Raw genomic sequence first — 19806 nt, 5'->3', positions numbered from 1 at the left:
AAAAATGGTGCAAATACCCCCCCTCGCCCTAACCTCCGTTTTCTCATCGTTAATCAGCATTATTTTATTTTCTGTGGGGCCCACCATCTTCACATAATGCGCCTCCCTCCCCTCAATTCTCGTCTCTCTCTCTCTGCCTCACAACGCACACACACATAGCAGCACCGATCTCTCTCTCTTCTGGCCGCTGCGACTCATCTCCGGCGAAGGGCCATCGACTGTCGCCATTCTTCCTCATCTCTCTCTCAACTTGTGGCCCTTACCTCGATTCCCAGCGAGCGCACGGCTAGAGGGCCGCCGCCGCCGATCTCGACCCTAAGCCCCTCTCTAAACTCCGGCGAAGAGCCACCGTCGGCCAACTAACCCTTTCTCCTTCCCTCTCTCCGTCCGTGGCCGAGCGACAGCGGTAGGGCCGCCGCAACCCTGGCCTCCCTCTGCAAAATCCATCCTAGTCCACCCACTACCGCCTGAACTTCCTCCTCTTCACTCAAACCGGCCGACAGCAGCAGCAAATGAAGCAGACTGCCGCCGGCGCCCTCTATCTCCCTCGACTCTCTCAAGCCTCCCAATTCTACGCGCTACTGAGCGATAAGGCCGACGGCGTCAGATCTCGAAGTGAATTGCTGCGGAGAAAACTGCACCAATCGTCGTCGACGTCGGCTGAGAATCGCTGCGGCCACGTAGAAATCCGTCATTCATGTGAAATTCGTGACTTCAGATGGTGGGCCCCACAGAAAATAAAATAATGCTGACTAACGGTGAGAAAACAGAGGTTAGGGCGAGGGGGGTATTTGCACCATTTTTCTTGAGTTGGGGGGTTTAGTTGCACGCACAGTGAGAATGGGAAGGTATATATACGCTATAAGGGCTACACCTAGGAGGGCTTATCTGCACCTTTTCCCTATTTCAAATATGCATATGTACGTTGTATCTCGAATTTGCTGTGGTCCTGCTTGTATCTTTGTTTCCATTAACAATAATTTATGCAGCCACATTGTGGCTAGGGCTGGGAAGTTCGGGATCGGGTATCGGGTACCCGATTACCCGACCCGAAAAAATCGGGTATCGGGTACCCTATACCCGAAAAAATCGGGTTCGAGTTCGGGATCGGGTATTTAGGGTGTTAGAAAATCGGGTATCGGGTATACCCGAAATACCCGAATTAATTGACTTAATATATCCGCACAGCTGTACCCACTTCCCAATTCCCCAATTCCCGATTCCCCAATTCCCTTGAATCCCTTCTGCCTTCCCATTTCCCAATTCCCCAATTCCCGATTCCCACCCAATTCATCCCTCCAAATTCATCCCTCCCAGTCGGCTGCTCTCTTTCCTCCCAGAATCGCCGTCTCCCTCTCTCTGTTCTCGTTCACACGACCTCTCTCTCTCTCCTTCACTGAAACGCACACACTCACGACGCTGCTGCCGCTGTTTTTCTCAAATTCGGCCGACGTCGCCACCGCTCGGAGCTGTTGGTGGTCCTGAAGTCGCCGTCGACTGCCAGCAACCGCCTCGCCCGGAGTCGCCGCCGCCGTGGACAGCAGGGGCCTCGGCAGCCACCGCCCTCAACTTCGAACTGTGAATTTGGTTTTCTGTATTCTAGTTTATTGTGATGGAATGTCTGATTTTTCAATGAGTCGACTCGGGTAATTTAGGGTACCCGAATACCCGACTCGGATACCCGAGTCGGGTATTAGGGTACCCGATTTCAATTTCGGGGTCGAGGTCGGGTATAGGGTTTAGGGGATTTTCGGGTTCGGGTACCCGAACCCGACCCGATTCCCAGCCCTAATTGTGGCCACCACAAACTAGTATAATGAGAAAAATCTTAATTTGTTTAATTTTTTTTAATAAAAATAGAATTTAGTTATTTTATTATATTCTCTACATTGTACTTATTCTCTTTTTTTTGCATTTTTTATTTTTAATTTATTTTTAATAAAAATAATAAAATTACCAAAAAATTGCAAAAAAATAACTACAATATAGAGAATATATATGATAAAAATAACTAAATCTTATTTTTCTTTTAAAAAATAAATTAATTAAATTAAATTATTTTCTATTTAAATAAATTGTGGGTGTCCACAATGTGGCTCTTTAGCATTACTCTTCGATTAATTACTCCATGTATATGTTTTTTAATTAAATCTCGTCATTGATGGTTGCTAAAACTTGAACCACTGAGTTTGGTGTCATTAGCTTCAGGGAGAATCTAACGCTTGCCCTTTCCTTTAAGGAACTCGTCACTTTATTTATTAGTATTTTATTGTAATATTATTAAGCTCACTACGCAATAAGAAGTTAAAGAGTATAGTCTGTGCTACAATCTCTTTTACATATAGTGTAATTAATATTGTATTATTGCATGTATGTATTTTATTTTTACAGTAAATCAAGTTGGCGAAGAAAATATTACGTTTTGTTAATTAAATGAATGGATATTCATTAATTATCATGTATATGTACATCGAACATTTAATTATTAAAAATTTACAATCAACTAGTTAGTAATTCTCCCAAATCAGCAGCCGATAGAAAAATTCCAAAAATATTGACAAGAAAAATCTTTTACGGTAAATACTTAAGTAAGCCGATTGTGGAGAGATAATTTTTAATCTTACTACTATAAAATTCATGTTTTTTCCGAATGTAATTACCAAGCTTATACAATTCTATCAAAAGTTGCCAATAATAATAAATGTTAGTGGTGCATAAATAAATTAATTTTGTATCCATTTTGATTTTTAATATGAATTTAAAAAGCGTCAAAAAATACACCAAATTATTGATTGTAGTAATTTTAATACAAATTTGATTTTCACCCAAATTGAGACTGATGTGGCACGTCGGAATGTCAATGTAGACAAATCAGACCTTTATAAAAACGATATTGTGGACATATCATCTCAATATTGTTGTTTCTTAAAAAAAAGCATTTCTCTGTTCAAATTGGACAGAATATCATGAGACATAATCTTACCCTAATTCTTTTAACATCGGTCGTGTATCATGAATACATGATTTTGTCCAATTTGAACAGAGAAATGTTTATTTCTTTTTTTTTAAATGACGACATTGAAACGATGTGTCCCCAATGTTGTTTTTATAAAATTTTGATTTTCCACATCGGCAATCTGGTAGTGCCACATCAGTTTCAACTTGGGTGAAAATCAAATTCGTGTTAAAATTACTACAATATAAATTGGTGTGTTTTTTTTATATATATATATATTTTAAAGTTTGTGTTAAAAATTAAAATTGGTTCAAAATAAATGTATTTATGCACCAATAATAATAATAATAATAATAATAATAATAATAATAATAATAATAATAATAGTAATACAACTAGAAACTAGAAGGAGAAAGAGAGGAAAATGTAAGTAGTCAAAATATAGCAACTAATTAATAATTGTAGCTAGGTTAGGATTTAACGTACGTTCACGCGTGACATTTATGAATCGATTAAATGTGTATCCCATACTTTATGGATACGAGGGGCTCTTATTCAAGCGGAATGTTTCTCACGTGCAATATTATTTCTGTATGAAAACTCAATTAGTTTGCCAAGTTCATAATTTAACATTTTTTTTTCTCTCCTTCTGGGGAGCATGACATAAATTTGACATGTTTGGTAGGTATTGTTTGAGCTTAAGGAAAAAAATATAGTAAGTTTTTTGGGATGTAATGATTTGCAGTTACCACCAATGCATCTTTATTTATTGTTAGGACTCTATGAGATGACCACTCGAAACCTAAAAAAACACCCGTCTGAATTGATAAAATAAAAAAGGGGGATTCAAAATTAAGAGTGAGACACGTGAGTAACGAGAACATTGGTGGAGGATCAAGTACCCATTTGAAGGCCTCATCACCGACCAACGCTTACCAAGGAGCGAGAAGAAAGAAAGAGAGAAGAAGGAGAAGATGCGACAAATAAAGAAAAAAAGAAACATCATCTGACTTTTGGATTCAAATAAAACCGGTAAGAACAGAGAAAAATGTGGTCAACTTGGGCGGGCGGCTCTGCCCTCATTTAGTCACAAATTTATAAACCTCTTCTTCTCGCTTTCCCACCACACGCACCAACAAGAAAACCAAACACTAAAACTACACACAACAATTCAATATCATTCATCCCATAATATTTAATAACGAAATCTGCTCATACAAAACAAAAGGATAGTGTGTGCTTCACATCAATATAATATTTGGCGTACGTGCATCTCTTCCAACTCTGCTCGCAGCTGCAGGCCCTCCTCCTATCCTATATTCAACAAAAAACATTTGACCGCAAATACGAAAACCTATTCCACATTTTTCCATTCTTTTCTTGTCTCATCTTTCAATTCCCATTTATTTTTTTTAAGAACATGAAATCCCAACAACCTCTCTGACAATTAATCCCGAATTCCAAACAAGATCAAGCACAGCTCACTGATCATGTCAGAAGACGAATCCGATCACCTCCTCCTTCGCGCCGCGTTTCTCTTCTTCTTCCTCCTCATCACAGGTATAATACTTGACGAATTTTAGTAAATTACATATGCTGTTGATTTCTAGAAATCAAGTTAAGATTTTAGAATGCACGAGAATTCTGCAACTGCAGTTGTTTATTCGAGTTGGGAGTTTCGAGGATGATTGTCGGAGTTGACCCGCATTTATTACACCAACTGCGAAATTAATCTTTTTTTTTTCCTTTTCTTTTCTGAACAGGAGAGGTCGTGATTGGGCAATCGGTAGAGAGAGACAGAGACATCTTAATCCAGCTGCAGTCATTTCTGAAGAGAGAAAATCCGGTGGTGGAGAATAGAGGCAAATACACGAAATGGAACTTGGGCGACGGCTCCCCGTGCGCGTGGGAGGGAATCACGTGCGACAACTCGACCAGAACGCGTGACGGAGATCGACCTCTCCGACTGCAACATGGCCGGAGAGCTCTTCGGAAACTTCTCCGCCCTGACGGAGCTCTCCCACCTCGACCTCTCGTCCAACACCATCGGCGGCGCCATACCGGCGGACCTAGGCCGCTGCCGGAAGCTCAAATTCCTCAACTTGTCGCACAACATCATCACCGGTGAGGTCAACCTCACCGGCCTCGATAATTTGGAGGTTCTCGATCTGTCGCAGAACAGAATTCAGGCCTACATCCGTCTCACCATACCGGAAAACTGCACCAACTTAGCCGTAGCTAATATCTCCAACAACAACTTCACCGGCGAGGTAGGAGACATCTTCGTAAACTGCAGGAATTTGAAGTTTCTCGATCTCAGCTCGAATCGCTTAGAGGGAGACATATGGTCTGGATTCGATCGGATGGTGGAAGTCTCCTTGTCCGAGAACCGCTTCTCCGGCGACATCGCCTCGATTTTCTCCCAAAATTGCAGCTTGAGATCCTTGGATTTGTCGGAGAATCACTTCCGGGGAGAATTTCCATCTCAAATCTCCAACTGCAAGGATTTGGAGATGTTGACTTTGTGGGGGAACAATTTCACGGGGCTAATCCCCCAAGAAATAGGATCGTTGCCTAAAATTCAAGCATTATATTTGGGGAATAACAACTTTTCAAGAGAGATTCCAGAGAGTTTAGTCGGTTTAAGCAATTTGAAATTCCTGGATTTGAGCAAAAACAACTTCGGAGGCGATATTCAAGAGATTTTCGGTCGACTGAAGCAGGTGAAATTTCTTCTACTGCACAAGAATTCGTATGTAGGTGGGATTCGCACATCGCGTGTTCTTGAGCTCCCAAACATTGTTAGATTGGATTTAAGCTACAATAATTTCTCGGGCGAGTTGCCGGTGGAGATATCGCAGATGGCGAGCTTGAAATACCTGATTCTCGCCTACAACAACTTCAGCGGCGGCATACCTTCCCAATATGGAAACCTCTCTGGCCTTCAAGCACTCGACCTTTCCTTCAATAGCCTCAACGGCTCCATACCTAACACTTTCGGCAACCTCACATCACTGCTGTGGCTCATGCTCGCCAACAATTCGCTCTCCGGCCCCATCCCGCCGGAGCTGGGAAACTGCAGCAGCTTGCTCTGGCTCAATCTCGCAAACAACCTGTTTTCGGGGGCCTTGCCAACTCAATTAACGACCATCGGCAGCTAACGCCACGCCTACTTTCATGCTCAACCGTCGCGAGACTGATGAGATGCCGGCTGGCTCCGGCGAATGCACGGCGATGAAGAGGTGGATTCCGGCGGACTACCCGCCCTTCAGCTTCGTCTACGATCTCCTCACCAGGAAGAAGTGTAGAGTTTTGTGGGACAGGATCCTTAAAGGGTACGGCCTGTTTTCTGTGTGCTCGCCGGGATCCAACATTCGGACAATGCAAATTTCCGGCTACATCCAGCTCAGTGGCAATCAGTTGTCCGGCGAAGTCCCGGCTGAGATCGGAAACATGTTGAATTTCAGTATGTTGCACTTGGGTCTGAATGCGTTCGGCGGCGAGCTGCCTTCGGGGCTGGAGCGGATGCCGTTGATGGTGCTGAACGTCACGCGCAACTCCTTCTCCGGCGAGATACCGGCCGAGATAGGCAACCTCAAGTGCTTGCAGAATCTTGATTTGTCGTACAACAACTTCTCCGGTCAGTTTCCGAGCAGCTTGAACAACTTGAGTGATCTCACCAAGTTCAACATTTCTTACAATCCCTATATCTCGGGCTCTATTCCGGCGATCGGACAGCTGGCGACCTTAGATAGGTGGTCGTTCGAGGCGGACCCTCTTCTCCGGCTGCCTCCATTCATGAGCAACGAGACGAACAGGACAGCAGCGAGGAGAGGGGAGCGGGAGGAAGGAGGAGCGTAGAGGAATAGGTGTGTTTTTAGTGGTGTTGGGCTTGCTTCTTGCTGCCTTAGTTTGTGGGGTAATTACTCTCATAGTGTGCCTCTTCATCAAGAGCCCTATCGAGTCCAGAGGGTATCTCTTGCAGGAGTCCAAGAGAGTGGAGTTGTCAAGCTCAAGCTCGTCTTCGCCATGGATGTCCAACACGATCAAGGTGATTCGTTTGGACAAGACGGCCTTCACACATTCAGACATCTTGAGGGCTACTAGAAGCTTCTCGGATGAGAGGATCATCGGCCGGGGAGGCTCCGGCACGGTCTACCGAGGCGTGTTGCCCGACGGTAGGGAGGTGGCGGTGAAGAAGCTGCAGTCGGAAGGTGTGGAAGGGGAAAGAGAGTTCAGAGCTGAGATGGAGTTGTTGAGTGGTAATGGATTAGGTTGGCCTCATCCAAACCTAGTCACTCTCTATGGTTGGTGTCTCAACGGATCGGAAAAGCTGCTCGTGTACGAGTACATGGAAGGGGGGACCCTAGAGGATCACATCACCGACCGGATCGGCCTCAACTGGCGTAGGCGTCTCGAGGTCGCCATAGACGTCGCACGGGCGCTCGTTTTCCTGCACCACGAATGCTACCCGAGCATCGTGCACCGGGACGTCAAGGCCAGCAACGTGCTTCTTGACAAGGATGGCAAGGCCCGGGTCACCGACTTTGGCCTGGCCCGGGTCGTGGATGCCGGTGGCAGCCACGTTAGCACCATGGTGGCCGGGACCGTGGGGTATGTTGCGCCCGAGTACGGGCAGACGTGGCAGGCCACCACCAAAGGGGACGTGTATAGCTTCGGCGTGCTGGCGATGGAGCTGGCCACGGGGAGGCGGGCCCTGGATGGTGGCGAGGAGTGTCTGGTCGAGTGGGCCAAGCGGGTGATGGGGGACGGTCAGAGACGAGCAGTGCCACCTGTGGCTCTGCTCGTATCTGGTCTAGTTGATGGAGCGGACAAGATGGGGGAGTTGCTTCGGCTTGGGATATGGTGCACGGCTGAGACGCCTCATGCTAGGCCTAATATGAAGGAGGTGTTGGCTATGTTGTTTAAGATTTCTTGCACACTAAAGGATTTTGCACATGCTTCTGATTTTCTTTGATTTTCTTCAATTAGGATTTGTGTCTTAGATCAATGTATAGGCTTTCTTTGTTATCATTCTTTCTGTAATTAACACACATTGTTAGAGGGGGGAAATTCACCATTTTTGTTTGATGGAGTCACATTCTTTTCTTTTCTTGCTATTTGTGGTTAGGCTAGTTTTGTAAGTGGACTAGTATATTTTGTGAATTGGAAGTGAATAAAGATCGATTTTTGAAGTAAATGTGTCCCCACTTCTGCTGTATATCATAGTGGTTGATGAATTTATTCTATCAGAATATTACGAACTATTTTAAATCTGGGTAAACAACAAACCATAAATTGAATTCTACGAAAAGACTCATAATTTTAATACGGAGTATAAAAGATTATGACCTGTCACAATCTTATATGATCATTTTGATAGAAGAAGTAGAACTCTCTTCACTGACATAGACGATAAAATCTAGTCTATTGATAAGACGCTTCTTTTCTAATTAATAAATTGAGAATTCGAATCACTTAAAGAGCTAGAGTGTGAATGTATTTTTTCTTTCTTTAGCTAATAAAAAAAAACATAAAGGACATCATAAAAATAAAAGTTAATAAATCCATAGGAAGAGCGTGTTAAGTGTGGCAGGTGAAAAGGTGAATAAAGCGTAAATTTTTTACTATTTTTAGAAACTGGTCTTATTTAGTGGGACAGACCAAAAAAGAAACTTGATCTTGTTTTCATGGGACGGAGGGAGTATTTTATATAGTACTCAATTAATTACTCTGCTAGAATTAAGGTGGTGATGTTTGATTTGATAGATTAAATAAAATTTAATTTATGATAATGTTATACCTAGGGATATGTTTGAAACACTGATGGCTGACATGTAGGAATAGAATTAGAAGGGAATAGAATGAATTTTGGAATGGAATGACAATGACAATGTAATGGAATGAAATATAGGATTCCTATGGTTGGTATTTACAAGGAATGAATGGATAAGAATGAAATAAAATTAGCACAATAATAATAATAATAATAATAATAATAATAATAATTAATAATTAATAATAACAATAAATGAAAGTAATAATAATAATAATAATATTATTATTATTATTATTATTATTATTATTATTTATTTATTTATTATTATATGGAGTATTATCATTGTTTTACTATTATTATCATTTATTATTTTACTATTAATTAATTTTTTTATTATTAAAATTATTTTACTAATTTTATTTATTTATTGTTATTATTAATTTATTATTATTATTTTTACAATTATTATTATTATTATTAAATTATTTTGCTACTATTATTTATCATTTATTTATTATTATTATTATAATTAATTTTTAGAATTATTATTTATTATATTAATAATATTAAATTATTTTACTACTATTATTTATTATTATTTAATTAAAAAAACAAACTTTTATTATAGAGTAATCTCATATCCGTGAGAATACATATTACCATGGAGAAGAGGAGGAATGGCTAATCCCATATGCATGGGAATAGGCATTCTATCGGAAATGACGATTCCCATTATCAAAACCCTATCAGCCATAGGATTGGGAATGAGCGCAGAAATCATCATCTCATTCCTGCATACCATTCATGCCCTAAAAATACAAAATTTGAAGCAATTTTTTTTTTTTTTTTTAATTTCAAACTATTAAAGTTGTATCAAAAATATCATACGATTATTTTTTAAATCGTGATGTGGCTCATCAAATGTCATTGTATAATTCTTATTTTGTTTTTTAAATAACATGACACAATGCGACATTATTTATGCCATATTATTTTAAAAAAATAAAATAAAAATTACGCAAATTCCTCAACCAGGTCCACCGGTTTGCTGGATTTTGAAGATGCCTTCTTTCCGATGAAGCACCAGAGCAACACTAAAACGAACAGGAGGGCTTTAGCTGCAATGGTGTTAAGTTCTCTATGGTTGCAGCAGCAATGAAGGTTTAGGCGACGCCGCGACGGATACAGTACAGTGTCGAGGTGGTGTAGCCGCAGAGCTGGATGTTACCGGCGAATGAGGTGGAGTTGAATTTCTTTGATATAAGAGATGGAACAACGCCGGACAGATTGTTGTAGGAGACATCGCATGAAGTGAGGTTTGAAAGATTGGACAAAGAATATGAGATTTCTTCGGTGAGACTATTTCCGGACTATTTGGCGTAGGTTATTTCGGATATATCTAAGGCTCGTTGATAAAAAAAAATTAAAGTATTGTACTATGGAGAAGGCTTCTGCAGCTACGCCTGAAATCCGACAAATAAAACTGGAAAATATGTAAATGTTAGCGCACGATGTGATCATGCCTATCATCTGTTCGAAGAAATGTCTTAAAGTGGTGAAACAAGTGAAATGTAACAATGATTGGAAATCCATAGTAGCGATGTAGATGCGTCAGAATGCAGAGTAGGCAAATGAGGTGCCGAATGGGATGGAGCACTACTCTTGTTTGCAAAGAATGAGTTTCCTTGTTGAAGCAAAGAATGCATGATCCCAGGATTTGCTCTAAATGTGTTGCAAGCATTTTGATTGTCGCTTCGTTAGGCATGAACTCAACCTGAGTTGTGTTTTTGGGTCATTTCGTTAATCTCTAATGATACCGAAGACCTTTCCTCTCAAGGGTTATGCTGATTAACGAAACTTAGGTTATGCTATTCTATTCTGTTTTTTTTTTTTTTTTTCCTATTACCAAAATGATACTAAGAAGAAGATGATGAAGGTGGTTTATGTTTATTTTTCATCAAGTTGCAATGAACATTAATTTTTTCCTGTTGAATCAGGAATTTGCTGTTCGTGGAGAAGGGTAGCTGTAAGCTGAAGCTGTGGACATGAAAAAGGCAGAGCGAGAATCATTTAACCGAAATTTCAACAACAGGTAAACTGAATGAAAGAATGTTCCTTCTAGAGCATCATTAATTAATATTGATCATGAAATGTGATCATTCTATTTGGTTTTCATGGCATCATCATGTTGTTATTACAAAGGCTAAGTACATAGATTTGACAAATAAACATCTATCACAAAATACAATATTTCCTTCCCCGGCCCACAATGCAACATATTTTGACTTACAAGCAGCCAAAGGCAAAACAAAATTGCTTGGTTTTCTCAATATGAAAAAATATCTTTTATTTTGACAATCTATGATTGTGAATTCGTTTAGTACTAGTAACACAAGAATTGCACATAATTATGTGGAATATTCAATAATAGATCCATGTAGTTCATAAGGTAGAATCTTGAGGTCCCTGTTGAGTGAAGTGTGTGCTGCTATATGCAACTTGAAGCATCTCCTCATCTTGTTCATATGATTCACGATACGTCTCCAAGTTTGATTCAGCATTCACTAAGGCTGAGATGCAAAGTACCTTCCTCCACTCCTCTAAATGTGGAAAACCAATGTAGTCTGCGTATTTGTCACAATACTGAAAACACATGGAAAGTAGCACACACATTAATCTTGAAGATTGCCTATACTCACAGTCTCGTGTTTGATCAAATTGTGTACAGTACTGATCAGATGTAGGTGAATTCCATTCATGAAAATGACACAGGGGAAAAACTATATTAGAGAAGTAAACATAGCTTAGCTTAGTTTCTTTTTTTACCTCAAACTCGCAAATATCATGTGTATAGTGCTTTGGGATGCCAGCAGCATCCCTTGAGTCATAAAACTCCTTAATTGATTGCATCATATCATCCCATGATGGCAAACTCCTTTTTCCAGACAAGAGTTGAGCAATCCATATTGCTTGGGATTCAAAGAAAGGAAAACCTATAAGCTACATAAACCATAAAAGCCAAAATTAGCAAAACTTGAGTTAGAATTCCTAGCTAGTGTGGTCGTATTGCAATACATTCTGTATGACTCTAGTCTCTGCTACTGCACTCATGTCCTTTGACCTACTCTTGTATTAAAGAAATAAAAATAAAAATAATAAAGTAGAAGATTTACCTTTCTTGGGATGCCAATAAAAGATAGAGAAGGAGCTAGTGAAGGAGGAAAGGTATGCTCATAGAGGGGTCCCACCCGGTCATCATCTATTCTTACTATTCCTTTAGTATCAAGAAATGGAAATGAATAAGAGTACCTGCACAATCCCCACTTGTACTCATTAGTTTTTGTCATCCATGAAGTGTATGCTTCAAGATATGGCCACATCAATCTGAATAAAGTATAGTTTGAACTAAGCAACTTCAGAAGCAATAAATTATTCAATTTCTTAGCTTTTTAGTCAGAATGATTATTTTATATTTCTGGGTGGTTGAGGTGTTTTTGAATTATCATTCTATTTTCTTGGAAGTGTATATGATTTTTCAGATGCTCGTAATAAAACGACAGTTTACCCTGTACAGTATATGATAGTGTCGGCAATGATCCACGAGCCATCATTGAATATAACCTTTCCGTCCTCATGTAGGGACTCGATCTGCAAGATTTAGAGACTATTAATAGGAAATCAACTATGATAGTATGATTCATTACTTTACTTCTTTTTTCTTCTCTAAGTTTTTGCTCAAAACATTGATATAATGAACCTGTGGACGGAGGTGTAGATTATCATATTTAGCAATGACTTTTGATAAGCCTTGAGAAACATCGAGAGATTTGGAACTTAGGTAGATCTCATTTGCCACATTCACAAGCTCCATTGAGATGTCCTGTCCACTCAAAGAACTCCCAACAACCACAACTACCTGTAAAGTTACAGAGATTCGTAGTATGTTTGAGAAGAAAGTAATCAGTAATCAACCCTTCATCAATAAAACTGATGATATTAGTTAGGTATGCATGTGGCAGTTAAAGCTTTCCTTAACAGGAAGCGCCATCTAGGTATGCCTTAACTTTACTGAAAACATGAAATGTCTAAGATAATATTATATCGATCATCACGTGTGATGCATGTGACACTGACTTGATTCTCAAATGCGACTGATCATGAAGAATGATGACAAGTTTCTTGAATGTTACCTCATTCTTGAATGGATCTGGAACCCTGTAAATGTGACTGTGCATCTGTTTTCTCCTCCATGCATCCATTCCTGGACATTTTTCAAGATCAAATGTTCATTTAGCTTGATGAATATAATAAGATAGCTTGAATGAAATATATTATATACCTTTTATTGCAGGCAACCTTGGCTGAGAGTAATGGCCGGTGGCGACAACCACTGCATCGTAGACTTCTTCAACCTCCTTCTCCGCCTTGCTTTTCACCACCCACTTCAAATGCTCCTTGTCAAGAACAGGGTAGTCCAACATCTCCACATTTTCAACCCGAGTGTTGAACCGTATATACTCTCTCAATCCAAACGTGTCACAGAAATCTTGCAAGTACAGAAGAAGTTCGTTATGGCCAGGAAACCTCCTCATATCCCTGCCTTTCTTCCCACCAAATGGGAAATCAGTGAACCCCATGATTTCTCTAGGCGAAATCAACCTCAACGAGGCGTAGATGCTGCTATGAACCTTCAAGAACTGGTTTTTTCCCAGAGGGTTTTCTTCCTCGACTTTAGAGTCATATAGCCATTGCCCTCCAACATCATGCTTTTGTTCAATAACCACCACTTCATGGCCCTCTCTCCTCAGCTCCCGGGCTGCGACCAGACCGGCCGGTCCAGCTCCGATCACGCACACTTTCTTGGACAAGTTCCTTTCGGAAACCATTGTTATTTTGGGTTCAGTTATCTCACTATTTTCTGAGTAGATGTATATGAGCTGTGACAAGAAATGTGTGATTGATATGGGTGCTCGGGAGGCTATTTATAGTTCAAAACAAGACTAGTGTTCTAAATAGGCGACCGACGTGAAACATTATTATCATTTTTCCATAATACAGCTATGTCGGGGGAGCCATCTTTTGGAATCTTAAACTGAAAGAAATAATTAATGAGTTTTTTTCCTCGATTCTTGAGTGTGAGTCAATCCCCTGCAGAAAGGGTTGGCACGAGCCACAAATATGTTTCCTCTCGTATTCTATTATAATAATAATATATATTAGTTTATAGTAATGCTTTGTGCCTCGTGTTATATTGTATCAATGCATGCTATTTGTAGAATGATGCGAGATGCACCAATTCAGCAAATTTCAAATATTATTTGATGATAAAAGGGAAAAATTAGAGAGTAGGGAAATAAGAATTTTTTGGCAAATTATCTCTATCTCTTAATTGCTATTGACTTGCATGGGGTGCAAGAAAATCACGTGCCGTGAATGAGTTGACACGAGTTAAAAATATACTTTGTCTTGTATTTCATTATAATAACAATATTAGTTTATAGTAATGGTTTGTGTCTCGTGTTATAATGTATCAATGCATGTTATTTGTAGAATGATGCCAGATGCATTAATTAATTCAACAATTTTCAAATTTTATTTGAAGATAAAAGGGGCAAATTAGAGAATAGGAAATAAGAACTTTTTTGACAAACTATCTATATATATCTCTTAATTGGCACGAGCCAGAAATATGTTTCGTCTCGTATTCCATTATAGTAATTAATAATATTAGTTTATAGCAATGGTTCGTGTTTCGTATTATATTGTATCAATGCATGCTATTTGTAGAATGATGCGAAATCACTAATTCAACAAATTTCAAATATTATTTGATATAAAAGGGACAAATGAGAGAGTAGAGAAATAAGATTTTTTTTGGCAAATTATGCTATCTCTTCATTGCTATTGACGTGCATGGGATGCAACAAATTCACGTTCCGTGAATGAGTTAGCACGAGTCAAAAATTAAATATATTTTGTATCGTATTTCATTATAATAACAATATTAGTTTATAGTAATAGTTTATGTCTCGTGTTATAATGTGTCAATGCATGTTATTTGTAGAATGATGTCAGATGCATTAGTTCAACAATTTTCAAATTTTATTTGATGATAAAAGAGACAAATTAGAGAGTAGAGAATTAAGAACTTTTTGGCAAACTATCTCTATCTCTTAATTGCTATTGACGTGCATGAGGTGCGACCCTCATTATTGCACTCCCCTGCTAGAATATTAAGTTGGTGAGACCAACTTTGATTTTATTGAGCAAAAAAAAAAAAGACAAAATTAAGGATCGAATGTAGTTACATATCATGTTATCAATAATTATTATTTGGAGACAAATGCTTCTGCAATTATTTTAAAACTAATAAAAAGTAAAGCTAATCATGTATATTAATAGTTAAATATGATTATACAGTAATAGTACATAGTGGAATTCTGATTGTCAATCCTTGTTTTTAAATAACATAAAATAAAAAATAATGTTAAATAATGATTAGCTCCAATAAGTAGTGTAACTGTGTCATGGTTTGCAAATTACCTCACCATTTAGTATTTTAGAAGAAAAGTCAGATTACATAAGGTAGGTATAAACTAAAGCTATATGACCGACAAATTTTCAGAAGTGCCTTCAAAAGTATGTGTAATATAGCTGCAGTTTCTCAATTTGTAAGCAAATTGAATTCAATAATTATATTTTAAATTTTAAACGGCTAGGATATGCTTGGTGCATGTCCCGTATTGTTGCATATTGAACAATGTTGAATGATAAATTATGTTTAGACTACGAAAATATTGTAATTGTTGTTGGATTTATTGATAAATAAATTGTTATAACTATGTACATAAAAGAATATAATTAAAAATTCATGAAAGAACAGGGATTACCGAGAAATTATCAAAGGAACAAATCATTTGACTTTATAATAAAATGTTTGACAAATTATCCAAAAAAAAAAATACCTCAGTGTAATTACAAAATTACTGAGGAATTACCCAACACACATTTAGTGTGAGAGTTACCTCTCGGTAATCCCCCGATAAAATTACCGAGTGAATTTATCTCTCGTTAAATATTTTACCAATATTAAAAATGACAACGGCCTCGTTTAATTGATAACCTATTTTATCGAGGGGAATAATTGGCTATTTATCAACGGGAAATTCTGTCTATAAAAAATTAAATTTTTATAGTTAAATGACAACTTCCTAGAATAAAATTCATTAAGTTTATCTTCAGATTTCTGTACATGTGAAATCACATGAAAATTAAATTGATCTGTATAACTTTGTCACGTTAATCATAACTTCTAATTTTTATAGTCCAAGTCATTGATGGGTGGCTCTTAAATTAATATGACACGTTCATGTAAGAGTGAAGAAAAATCGTATCCCTGGTTGATCATGAGGAGTTAAGTATTCTTGAGAGTGTCTAAGCTAAACTTGTTTGTACTACATATTAAAAAATTGAAAGAACTTATTGAATGTTAATAGTATTTGTCTTATTGAATGAACAAGTTTTTACTAAGAGGTTTATAGTAATGTTATGAGTTTTTAGGGATGGCAATGGGCCGGATTTGAACCGAATCCTACTTGATTCAGAACCAGATCCGCATTTTCTTATTTAGGTTCGTATTCAGTTCAAATTCATTGGATCTAAAAAATAAGATTCAGGTCCAGATCCATAAGATTTATAGGGTCTCGGGTCCAGACCCAGATCCATATTTTTTTTTCTTTTTAAAACGTTTATAAATTTTAAATAAACTCAAATTAACATCAAATTTGATCTAGACTTTCAACAATTATTAAAAAATAAATAACTAAATCATAATCTATATATAAAAAAATTACTACTATAAACATTCATAATAAGTAAGAATATAATAATCAATTACTAAATAATTTATTAGTATTATAATGAGATATACACTTGTTGTAACAATATATGTAAAAAATGGTGAAAATTAATTATAACATCATTAAAATCAATTTTATCTCTATCTTCAGCACAATATTTAGTAACAGTGGAACAATGTGTCTTCTATTTTGACACTGAAAAAAGAATAATAATAATAATAATAATAATAATAATAATAATAATAACTATAATTTAAATTAAGATATAAGTAAAATATTATCTTTAATAGAATTATATACTATTATTTATGAAAAGAGATGTATAGATTAGTAATAGATTTTAGGGTAGAGTTCAATAACAATAAAATAAAATTATATAATTTTTATATATCACTGGATCCGCGAGCCGAATTTCGACCGGATCTGGGTCTTAAAACTTTTGCTCCAAATCCAGATCCGCAAATCTTAGGAGTAATCCAGATCCGGTCCAGATCCATCGGGTCTATTTTTTACAAGGCTCAGATCCTCTAAAAAGGATCTGGATCAGCGGATCTGGACCGGGTCTAGGATCAATTTCCATCCCTATGAGTTCCGAAGAATTATACTCCCTCCGTCCTATGAAGCTTCAGCAGTATTCTGTTTTGGGTTGTCCCGCGAAGTTTAAGCACTTTCCTTATATGGTATTTTTTTTTCTTTTATTCACATTTTCACTTTTTCAACTACCCCACTAAACACATAAAATATTAATTTTTTAAAATTCGTGCCGAAAAAAATTGTTCAAACTTCGCAGGCCCGAGGGTGTATGAAAATGAAAATTTAGATATTTAAGATGTTTACTTAATAAAAAAATATTGGTGTCTAGTGATGAACTTTTCGTACAAATATAACAATGTAGAAAGGTAGTGATCAAGCTTCTAAATGGGGAAAGGTTTGTCCAACTACAAAAACATGATAGGGAAAGCTAATGTAAATCACAAGTAATAAAACAAATCGATCAGCTCATAGACCAATACTCAATTGAAGATTATTGAGGTTGATTAATAATTACTCATTCATCCCAATTATAAAAACTGATTGAGTTTTGCATATATATTAAGAAAAATTATTGAAAAAAAATTATACTAAGTAATTTTCTAATAAACCCATATTTATTCTTTAACAATTCATTAATGCTAGAGTTAATTAAATAATTAAAAAGGAATATGTTTGTAAATGAGGTAAAAATGCATAGCCTTTCGTAGAAACGAGCTATATAATTGAGACAAAGAAAGTAGTAACTAAGAACTTAACATTACCATCCCCTCCCCTAATAATAAAACATCGACATATAGTTAATCATTATTAGTTATATTTATAAATAGGATTAAAGGCAAGTTAATGCATGCTCATTTTGTCAATGAAGCTTTGCTCTAGTGGCAAAGCTGAGACACGCAAAGACTCTCCTTTGTAAGAGGTCTTAGGTTCAATCTCGCTCGTGTGCGGTACCTGATGTTTTCTCATTTCAGGTAGTGTTGTATTCTTCCAAAAAAAAAAAATGCATGCTCATTTTTACGATTGTCTCAATATGTAACTTTAATCTGTAGACCATTAAAATATTTCAATAAATACATCAATTTTTGAATCAGTAGCTAGCGAATTCTACAAGGAAAATAATAAATATAATTAAGAGTTTTTTTTTTGATAAAGTAACACAATTAAATAAAAAATTGACCTTAGACATTAACTGATACCGCTTGGCCAACACACGCTATATAATTAAGAGTCTTAATTAGGACAAATTAAAACAAGTAAAAAGACTAAAATTATGATGGATATGTATGCTACTTTTATGGGATTGTCTTCACTCCAAATGATCGAGGGGGCCTTTGTATAATCATTGATTTTGTTAAAATATGATCTTAGCTTTAATTGCTCTGTTCAAATTATGTCTACTTGACTTTTTATTCAAATATTTTATTTTATTTTATTTTTATACTTCTATGTTGTAACATCATCTTGCCTCAAATGAATGAAGGACACAAAAACAAAATTGTGTAATCAAAAGTTGCCTTTCTAACGACGGTGGATATTCATGGTCCTTATTTGAAGTATGCTCTGATAAATCTTGGGTATATATAATACTTCATTATCATACTAAAAAAATTAATGTTGTGTGATAAACTATACTTATTAAACTTTAGTAAAATTCAAAGTTTTGGAAAAATTAGTAGATATCAAAATCATTTGATGATGACGGATGACGACCAACTAATATAATTAGATTGTAGCTCATTTGTTAATGAGCATGTTTTTTTTACTTTACAAATATTGGCTAAGGAAGTTTCATTCAGTTGAAGTTTGTAAACCACTCAAATTTGAAGTATCGTTTCAGCTTGTAACGGAAGTCCATTGATAGTGCGTGAAGAGAAGTCTATTGATCAACAAGTTTACTGATGAAGAAGATCAACACAGGATACCTAAAGAAAGAAGATCAGAATAAATCAAGGACATGATCAATCAAGTCTACATTAGTCAAAGAAACTTTAATTTACACTTTACAGAGTCTGACATTGTATCTGCAGACAATCCAGATTTTGTAGAAACAAGTATGTATGTTGCATAAGGTAGGTGTTACCTTCGTTTCTCTCCTGATTTTATTGTAACAGTTTCCTCTTAGTTGGAACCAAACATTCAAACACACACTCCTTAGTGAGCAACGTGTGTTATAGGTCATGACCGATTAACCTGTGGATCAAATCGAAGTTATAGAACTGATCAGCTAACTTGCAACTATAAAACAAATAATCTTAAGGATAAGTGAATTCGCTTGTTTATAAAGTTTGTGGACATGCATTTCTTCGAACCACGTTAAACTTCGTGTGCATTTACTTTATGCTATTTACTCACAGTGTTATTAAATTGTCATACACTCAACACACTAACCATGTTAGCTGACTCTATTATCAGCATATTTTCAATCAACTAACTTGCACTAAACTGACTAATCATTCAAGCTGATAATTACTTAACAAAGGTTTATGAAGCGGGCGAGTAGCTTTAACTTCTGCACTCAAAGAGCAAGTATCTGTCCAATTGATATTTTTAGTTGTCATTATGTTAGTTAACTTATACTCCATCCGTCCACGATATTGTTTTCACTTTTTGGATGACACAGGTTTTAAGAAAGTGATGGATAGTAGTGGATATTATTGTGAGTAGAGCTTGTGTCCCAC

The 19806-nt window shown here is 37.0% G+C and overlaps 2 protein-coding genes and 1 long non-coding RNA gene across 5 annotated transcripts; 2 read left to right on the top strand and 1 right to left on the bottom strand.

Annotated features, from left to right (window-relative positions):
• Window positions 1-4081: 4081 nt before the first annotated feature.
• Window positions 4082-8156, top strand: LOC131020368 (probable LRR receptor-like serine/threonine-protein kinase At1g74360). Its single transcript, XM_057949133.1, is given in 5 exon segments — window positions 4082-4516; window positions 4720-4889; window positions 4891-6111; window positions 6113-6789; window positions 6791-8156. Coding segments are annotated over 5 exon segments (3282 nt in total). The 5' UTR covers window positions 4082-4446; the 3' UTR covers window positions 7935-8156.
• Window positions 8157-9716: 1560 nt separating this feature from the next.
• On the top strand, window positions 9717-13861 carry LOC131020367 (uncharacterized). 2 transcript variants are annotated; one of them, XR_009100679.1, is made up of 3 exons: window positions 9717-10088; window positions 10733-10827; window positions 13087-13861. It is a non-coding gene; the product is annotated as an uncharacterized LOC131020367 (long non-coding RNA). The 2 variants fall into 2 exon arrangements; XR_009100678.1 differs by having other exon boundaries at window positions 9735-10597.
• Window positions 10831-13621, bottom strand: LOC131020365 (flavin-containing monooxygenase FMO GS-OX-like 9). Of its 2 annotated transcripts, XM_057949132.1 has the most exons (7): window positions 13075-13621; window positions 12926-12996; window positions 12493-12651; window positions 12301-12383; window positions 11909-12044; window positions 11562-11735; window positions 10831-11378 (listed from the first exon to the last, which is right to left on the bottom strand). In XM_057949132.1, exons 1-7 carry the CDS (start codon window positions 13619-13621, stop codon window positions 11178-11180), a joined length of 1371 nt encoding a protein of 456 aa, XP_057805115.1. In that variant the 3' UTR covers window positions 10831-11177. The 2 variants fall into 2 exon arrangements, with proteins under 2 accessions (XP_057805115.1, XP_057805114.1); XM_057949131.1 differs by having other exon boundaries at window positions 10831-11735.
• Window positions 13862-19806: the final 5945 nt, after the last annotated feature.

The sequence above is a fragment of the Salvia miltiorrhiza genome, chromosome 4, assembly GCF_028751815.1.
Source record: "Salvia miltiorrhiza cultivar Shanhuang (shh) chromosome 4, IMPLAD_Smil_shh, whole genome shotgun sequence".
Classification (NCBI taxonomy): domain Eukaryota; kingdom Viridiplantae; phylum Streptophyta; class Magnoliopsida; order Lamiales; family Lamiaceae; genus Salvia; species Salvia miltiorrhiza.
This window is presented reverse-complemented; position numbering and strand designations above follow the sequence as displayed.

Excerpts from the sequence above, each read along its gene's own strand:
- LOC131020365 (XM_057949131.1), bottom strand. The coding sequence starts at position 13,621 with ATGGTTTCCGAAAGGAACTTGTCCAAGAAAGTGTGCGTGATCGGAGCT. Across the intron at positions 12,384-12,492 it reads ATCTACACCTCCGTCCACAG|ATCGAGTCCCTACATGAGGA; the intron begins GTTCATTATATC and ends TAAATCTTGCAG. Across the intron at positions 11,736-11,908 it reads TTATTGGCATCCCAAGAAAG|CTTATAGGTTTTCCTTTCTT; the intron begins GTAAATCTTCTA and ends TGGTTTATGTAG.